The following is an 8,880-nucleotide window of genomic DNA, read 5'->3' as shown; positions in this document are numbered from 1 at the left end:
AAAACTTTTCACAAACCTTTAGAATTTAATGTAATCTAAATTATATGTTACTTCATATTATTTATATATAAACTACATTCTGTATCTATTCTTTACCCTTTTATATGGTTATGTGTTTATTGCTGTTAACATGTCACTAATCTAATTTTTGAATATAGGGTCAATGTATAAACGTGACGCTGAAAACTTCCTGCGCCACGACAGAGTGTAATAAGCAGATCCACCGAGTCGATATTGAGAGCTACTTATCCTTCCAGTCGACCAACGAAAATTCTGGACTTGATCTAGTAAGTGCCATTTTTAATAATAGTATAGTCGTCTCCCCTAAACCCATATCATCTTCCAAATTTTTATCTGCTCCTTCTCTCTGTCTTTCTGATCATAACTCAAACCTAAACATGCAAGAAACATATGCTCTAACATTGCATAGGGCAATGGATATTATTAAGGTATTGATGGTTCCGATAACCAGAAATTATTCCCATTTTTAAATTTTCTAACATATATTTTTGAAAGCGTTGACCCTAGGGATCACCCTGCTCTCTTAAAATTCATTTTGTTCACTAAATTAGAAGGGAAAGCTTTTCAAGCAACCCAGTACAAAGAAATAGAGTCTTTTTCTGAATTAAAATCTTGCTTGGAGGAAATATTTTTTGACACTCGATCTGTAGCCACATTACAGATCGAATTTAATAAAATTTGCCAGAACCAAATGAAGATGTGCAGTCTTATTCTCTGCGTTTTCAAGCCGTTTTAAGACAGCTTACAAGCGCCACTATTAAGAAAAAGAATAACCCTGCAGCGAATATTATTATACAGATCTCCTCCAAGATCAAGCCCTTTATGTATTTCAAGAAGGTTTACACCCCGACCTTAGAATCATTGTAAATTGTAAATCTCCTCTAAACTTGCATGCAGCCATTTCTATAGCCATTGAGGAGGAGATTTCTTTGAAAACTTCAAGAACGAGTCGTTCTGATAAACTCTGTGTATTTGATGGTTCCGATAACCAGAAATTATTCCGATTTTTATTTTCTAACATATATTTTTGAAAGCGTTGACCCTAAGGATCACCCTGCTCTCTTAAAATTCATTTTGTTCACTAAATTAGAAGGGAAAGCTTTTCAGCAACCCAGTACAAAAAATAGAGTCTTTTCTGAATTAAAATCTTGCTTGGAGGAAATTTTTTGACTCACTACAGATCGAATTTAATAAAAATTGCCAGAAACCAAATCAAGATGTGCAGTCTACTATCTGCGTTTATTCTCACTAAATTAGAAGGGAAAGCTTTTCAAGCAACCCAGTACAAAAAAATAGAGTCTTTTTCTGAATTAAAATCTTGCTTGGAGGAAATATTTTTGACTCACTACAGATCGAATTTAATAAAATTTGCCAGAAACCAAATCAAGATGTGCTGTCTATTCTCTGCGTTTTCAAGCTGTCTTAAGACAGCTTACAAGCGTCACTATTAAGAAAAAGAATAACCCTGCAGCGAATATTTATTATACAGATCTCCAAGATCAAGCCCTTTATGTATTTCAAGAAGGTTTACACCCCGACCTTATAATCATTGTAAATTGTAAATCTCCTCTAAACTTGCATGCAGCCATTTCTATAGCTATTGAGGAGAAGATTTCTTTAAAAACTTCAAGAACAAGTCGTTCTGATAAACCATTCAAACCAATTAACCCTCCTCATCGTCCATCTGATCGTAAACCTATTAAATCTGAGCCCCCTGTTCATTGTAATTACTGTAAAGGCATTGGCCATGTAATACGAGACTGTCGTAGAAGGATATACAATGAACAGCAGCGTTCCAAAATTAACAATGTAGACGTAAAAGATTTCTTAATGAAGGCCCTTGTACTTCAACTCCCAACACACCTAGTGCTTCTGAACTTTCTTTTAAGCGAGAGAGTTCAAGAATGCACAAATTTCTTGCCTTGTCGGCAAACAGATCTAGCCTTTATAAATTTAGAATCTCTCGATACCACGAAAGATAGGATCAATTTGTTAGTCGACACAGGAGCTGAGATCAGTGTTATTAAGGTTTCAAACTTGGATGATGATATAGACATTATTATTAATAAAGAAGATAAAATTTTAATAACTGGCGTGTCAGGGAAACCCGTAGAAATAATAGGGACAGCCAATATAAGAAATTTTGCTGGGAATAAATAATAACCCATGATTTACATTGTTTTTATAAATTACCCATAGGGGTGATGGAATAGGGATTGATTTTCTAAAAGCTTATGGAGGTATTATAAATATCATCGATTCAAGTATAAACTTTAAGGACTCTGATCCATCTCTCTAAATTTTCCAAATTTCGTAACACTAAATTCTAGATCAGAAACGATAGTTAAAGTAAAAAACTGAGTCAAATTGCGTAGGTGTCATTGAACGGTCAGAGATAAGTCAAGGCGTATTTGTCGAAATACCCTTGTTGCTCCTATTAATAATTCTTGTTTTTGAGTGTATAATAAATTGTAACGAAAAGGAGATCAACTTAAAATCCCTACCTTTCAAATTTGTAGATTGCCAGAGAGCAACACACTCTTTAGTAAATTGTCTTTCACTAATAATATTCAAACAACCCAAAATTTTCAGTCAGTTAGAATCGAAAAAATTTTACATGATATTAAAGTAAATCATTTGAATGATGAAGAACGCGAACTTTTATACCAAATTTGTAATGACTTTACGATATTTTTTTTATGTAAGGGCGATAAATTACCTTTTACTTCTTCTGTTCAGCATAGTATAATTACCCACTTCTACAACTTTACCTATAAATGCCAGACCGTATAGATTGCCTAATTCGCACAAAATGAAGTAAGTAAACAAGTGAAGGACTTATTAGACAACGAATTCTTGAGCCAAGTACAAGTCCTTAAAAACACGCCCCCTTGCTCCTAGTTAGAAGAAATCTGAAAATGGTAATGCTAAGTGGCGTTTAGTTGTAGATTATAGAAAACTAAACGAAGTCACGGTTGGTGATTCCTTTCCTCTTCCAAATGTTGTCGATATATTGGACCAGTTAGGGAACTCTAAATACTTCTCCACTTTAGATTTAGCATCTGGGCTTTCATCAGATTCCTATGACGGTAGAAGAATATAGAGAAAAACTGCTTTTTCGACGCAGACGGCTCATTATCTATATAAACAGATGCCTTATGGGCTCAAAACCTGCTCCCAGCTACCCTTTAAGATTTTTTCTAAGACTCGGCTGAAATTACACTCTGCTGTGTGGTAAGAGGCATGTCAAGGTTCACATAGATAGACTAAAACTTTTTATAGATTAAGATCATTATTTTACCATTCTTATATTTTGGATTTTATTATCATTGATAACAATTCTGCAATCATGTTACAAACAATTTTTTTTTTCTTTCTCTCGTTTTTTATTTTTAAAAAAACCTTTTCATATGTAGTTTGTTATAATTCTTAAGATCACATTTTTCCAATATTTCTATTATAATTTGTGTTTATATTATTTAAAATACATTAGTGTTTCTCATATTTGTTCGTTTAATACTCAATATTTTCAATATTTTTACAATCCCTAACTGTAATATCTTATATTTAAATTGAATATTTTTAATAAAAAATCATTAGATTAAGTTTTAGATTAATGTTATCGCCATTTTTTAGATATAAGCTTTCCATTTATCACAAATTCTAATTCTTGTTCGTTTTTTTCTTTTATCATATACCATATTTTACTTAAGATTATAGTTTAGGTATATCATGTAAGATTGGTGTCTAATAATCTTTTCTAAGAGGGGAGGAATGTCGTGCCCGCTGCACAACACTATATTCCTATATACAGTGTGCGAGACACTAGCTAGTACAAGGCGAAGAATATCGAAGATACCGAAGATATTCCGAAGGAGGGAGACCTAAGATGCACATCGAACACTCAGTCTTTTCCCTGGCAATTAGCGGCGATACTAAACTACTAAATTCAGTTAATTACATAATTATACAAACTACATCTAATATTCATTGAAAGTTGTTCTGTTAGTGTTAATAAATTAGTTTGTAAGTCAAAAGAACTTTCTTGAGTTTGAATTTATCATTATATATCCTCGAAATAACCTCCGCTGAAGGCAACAACAAGTTGTAGTATATCATTGTTAAAGCAGTGAAATATACGAAGCATAACAATTAGATAGCGGTAGTCAAATATTATTTCGGAGTCACTTGCCGACCGGTTAAATTGCACTCTAAATACAGTATCAAATTCTTTAAGTGTTTTACATGGACATTCGTTATTTAGTAATAAAACAGCTACTATAAGAATATTTTCAAATATTTCTACGTTTACTAGAACCTTAGATTTTGTTGTTTTAAAATCAATCACTAGTAATTTGCCGTCCGCTGATATTAATATAAACGATTGGAATATTCCCTCACACATTAAATTTGCAGATCCTCATTTTTATATTTCAAGCCCTATAGATATGTTGATAGGAGCTGAACTCTTCTTCGACATTCTGCAACAAGGTTCTATTAGATTAGGAAGTTATCACCCGATTTTACGTAACTCTAAGTTTGGATGGATTGTTTCGGGTAATTACAATAGTATTGAAAGGTCTAAGAAATATGTAGGTTTGATAACACATTCTAATTTTAAATTAAATGAGAATTTGGTTAAATTCTGGTATTTGAAAGAAATACCTAAGGCAAATATGCGCCTTTATGGTTTAAATAAACTTTGTGAAGATCAGTTTGTATCTAGTGTTTCTAGAATTAATAATAGGTTTGAAGTTGCCTGGCCCTTTACACCAGATTATAAAGGACAATTAGGTCATTCATATGGTGTTGCACATAAAATATTTCTTTATTTAGGAAAGCGATTTTACAAGGATCCCAATTTATATAAACTATATTGTGAGTTTATTCATGAATATATTTCTAAGGGGCACGCCGTTCAAACAGATATTCCAAAATCAGACATTTTAGATACCTTTGATTCATTCACCAGTAATAATGATTATTATATGCCACATCATGTTGTTTTTAAAAATTCAGATTCTAATAAAATACGCGTTGTTTTTGACGCATCGACTAAAACTTAGTCGGGAAAGTCTCTTAACGACATCCTTCTAACTGGTTTAAAATTACAGAAGGATTTATTTGGTATTTTGTTAAGATTTAGATCGAAGCCTTTGTTTTTATAGATGATTTAATCAAAATGTTTAGACAAATAATAGAAAATCTGCAAGATAGTAAACATACTCCTAATCTTAAACTGATGGCGGAATTGAAATCGCTTCATCCTTTCTTAGATAAGTCAGGTTTTTTAAGAGTGGATGGTAGGATAGAAAACGCTGATGTTTCTTATGAACAAAAGCACCCTATAATTCTGCCCAAAAAACATTATGCCACAAGACTATTATTGAAACAAGAGCATGAAAGATTAATGCATGCGGGCACGCAAAGTGTTTTAACAAATGCTTGCCGAAAATATTGGCCCTTGAACGCGCGAAGAGAACTAAAGGCAATAATACACTCATGTATAAAATGTGCAAAAATTAAAGCTGTTACTGCCTCTCAATTGAAGGAAAGTTTATACATTGATAGAGTTAAATTTCAACGCCCTTTTTTTAATGTTGGGGTTGATTACGCAGGACCGCTGACTATAAGATCTAGTCGATTAACCCTTCGTCGGGCGCAGCCGATCTGACAGATACAGAGCCAATAATTTTTCATGCTGCGCCTTGGTTGAATGTTATAGAAACCCCCACTCTTCAATAGCCTCCTAATTTTATATGTTTTATTTATGCGTTTTTATCATTTTGTGTTTGACCTTCACATTTAGTGGCAATCGGTATTTTGATCCTAGAGATACACTGCGCCCGAACGTGCAACATTTTGATACGTACGAATATTGCAAATTTTTGTGAATGTAAGTATTCTTTTTCTGTATTTTTTGCGTATTTTTGAATCTATATCTCAATACTTTTCATTTAATTGTAATTTTTTGAAAGTATCTACGAGATTCACTGCGCCCGAATGTGTTACTAACTTGAGTCCATACATTTAATAGGCTAGTAAATATGGCGAGTGGTGAAAAAATATATAATTTAGAAAAACCAGCTCATGCAGAAGAGATTCTAAGAATGCTGAATGATGATGCTGATGAAAATAATCTTCTTGACGATTTAGGCGATGAAAGTGGAAGTGACGAAGACCATCTAGAGAGTCGCGAAGTCGATTCTGAGACAGAACAAGAGGACGAACAGGATGAAAGTGAGGAAGAAATAAATTTTGACAATAATGCTAAATATTTTATGAGTAGAGATAAATCTATAAAATGGTGTAGCAAACCTCCCTCTAATAGGATTCGAGCAAAATCCCATAACTTATTAAGACATTTACCAGGTGTTATAGGAAACGCAAAAAATGCTGCAACGCCTATAGAATGTTGGAGTCTTTTTTTCACAGATGAAATGTTAAATATTATATTAACCTACACAAATCAGTACATTGAAGAGGTAAAAGTAAAATATGAGCGCGAAAGAGACACTAAGCCTATTGATTCAATCGAATTAAAAGCATTTATAGGCCTTTTATTCTTAGCTGGTGTGTATAAGGCTAATAGACTTTGTTTGGAGGAGCTGTGGGGCATAAATGGTGATGGTGTAGAGAAATTTCACTTAGTGATGAGCATAAAAAGATTCAAATTTATAATGCGCTGTCTTAGATTTGATGATCGCCTAACAAGGTACGAAAGAAAACAAGAAGACCGATTAGCTGCAGTACGCGAAATTTTTACGCAATTTGTTCACAATTGCAAAAAAAATTACTCTCTTGGAGAATATGTAACTGTGGATGAAAAACTAGAAGCTTTCCGCGGGCGATGTCCCTTCCGTCAATATATACCATCAAAGCCAGCAAAATACGGTATAAAAATTTTTGCACTTGTTGACGCAAAGTTATGCTATACATATAACTTAGAAATATATGCAGGACAACAACCCAATGGCCCATTTCAGAACAGCAACAAACCTTCAGATGTAATAAGGAGATTAATTCAACCCATTCTAGGCTCTGGGCGAAATCTTACAGCAGACAATTGGTTTACAGAGTTCGATCTTGTGGAAGAACTACGGCAAAATAAAATTTCATATGTTGGGACCGTAAGGAAAAATAAAAAGCAATTACCTCCTGAGTTTATTACATCTATTGGAAGAAAAGAATATTCAAGTATTTTTGGTTTCATGCCATGCACAACACTAGTCTCATATGTCCCGAAGAAGGGAAAAACAGTTATACTTGTTTCCACCTTACATGAAGACAAGTCAGTAAATATTGAAACAGGATATAAAACTAAACCAAATATCATCACGTTCTATAATGAAACTAAAGGTGGGGTTGATACGGTTGATAAAATGTGTGAGTCTTTCAATGTTGCTAGAAATGTACGGCGCTGGCCCATGGTAATATTTTTTGCTATGCTGAATATGAGTGGCATCAATGCGCAAATAATTTACCATGGGAATGGTAAGAAAGATCTTCGAAGAAGATATTTTTTGAGACAATTATCGCATGAACTTGTTCTTGGACAGCTAACAAGAAGAAGTGAAATCACGAGTGGAATTCCGTTCACTTTGCAGGCAGGACTCAAAAGATTCAGACCAAATTCACAGGAAAATGTCTCACAAAAACAAGATGAGCCACAAAAAAAACGGCGATGTGAACCATGCACATTAGAAGCTAATATTAGACGGCTTTCAAGATTTTGTTGTGCTAAATGTCGAAAAGCACTGTGCTTACAACATGCGATCTTTCAATGCAGTGCTTGTTCAAATGCTTCAATAAATGATAATATTTAACTATACACATTAAACTATCATTATTATATTACTTATTTTTTATAAAGTGACAAATGAAAAAAAAGTCAGAGACTGTGTACTTCAATAGAGAAAAGTGAGTGTAAATAATTTGTGCATATATACACAGGTTTATATTTTTCTACATTTTATAATAAAATATCATTGAATTATATTTTTTTTTATTTATTCAAAAAGTATACATTCTGAAATATAATTAAACAAAAAATAAACATGTTTATAAAATAAGGAGCCTCCTGAGGATATACTTAAAAACCGTTGCTGTCGGATACACTGCGCCCGAACGTGTGCGTAACCGGACTGCGCCCGACGGAGGGTTAAGGAAAGCACCAAGAATTAAGGCTTATATTGTTTTGTTTGTTTGCATGGTGACAAAAGCTGTTCATTTAGATATTGCAACTAGCCTCGCAGCAGAATCGTTTATTTGTGTTATAAAGAGATTCGTTTCTCGTAGAGGGTTATGTTCGGTAAGAAATAGCGACAACGGAACGAATTTTATAGGTGCTAATCATGAATTGCAAGAGCTACGGAATCTTTTTAGTAAACAATCCTTCAAGGCAGATATAATTAACCAAGCTGCGACTATGAGCACCACTAGGAAGTTTATTCCTTCTCATTCCCAACATTTTGGTGGATTGTGGGAAGGAAGTATTAAAATTATGAAATATCACCTTCGAAGGATAATAGGCTCTTCCTTTTTAACTTACGAGGAATATTTAATAGTATTATTACAGGTTGAGGCAATTCTTAATTCACGTCCTCTTATGGAACAGATGATTTTTCTAGTTTTCAGTACTTATCGCCTAGTCATTTTTTGATTGGAGATTTTTTAACTACAATTCCAGAACCAAACGTAAATTTTGATAAATTAAATTCATTATGCTAAAAAAAGGACTTCGAACAAAAGTTGAGTCTACATATTAATAAGATTTTGAACAATAATTCGCTTAATTGCAAATAATACAATATTACCATTTATTTTTTGGAAATATTTCATTTATATATCGTACGTCAT

General features: G+C 33.2%; 2 protein-coding genes across 2 annotated transcripts; both read left to right on the top strand.

Moving 5' to 3' along the window:
- The first annotated feature begins 4,469 nt into the window (after positions 1-4,469).
- LOC113381729 lies at positions 4,470-5,087 on the top strand. Its single transcript, XM_026620458.1, has one exon. It carries the CDS (start codon positions 4,470-4,472, stop codon positions 5,085-5,087), a length of 618 nt encoding a protein of 205 aa, XP_026476243.1.
- Positions 5,088-6,068: 981 nt separating this feature from the next.
- Positions 6,069-7,847, top strand: LOC113381728 (piggyBac transposable element-derived protein 4). The gene is made up of 2 exons (XM_026620457.1): positions 6,069-6,261; positions 6,394-7,847. The coding sequence occupies exons 1-2, from the start codon at positions 6,069-6,071 to the stop codon at positions 7,845-7,847; spliced, it is 1,647 nt and encodes a 548-aa protein (XP_026476242.1).
- Positions 7,848-8,880: the final 1,033 nt, after the last annotated feature.

Source organism: Ctenocephalides felis, unplaced genomic scaffold, assembly GCF_003426905.1.
Source record: "Ctenocephalides felis isolate EL2017-DRISC unplaced genomic scaffold, ASM342690v1 CF-g0.4_SCAFFOLD_03034, whole genome shotgun sequence".
NCBI classification, from domain to species: domain Eukaryota; kingdom Metazoa; phylum Arthropoda; class Insecta; order Siphonaptera; family Pulicidae; genus Ctenocephalides; species Ctenocephalides felis.
The sequence above is the reverse complement of the archived record's forward strand: the minus strand, read 5'-3'. Positions and strand labels throughout refer to the sequence as shown.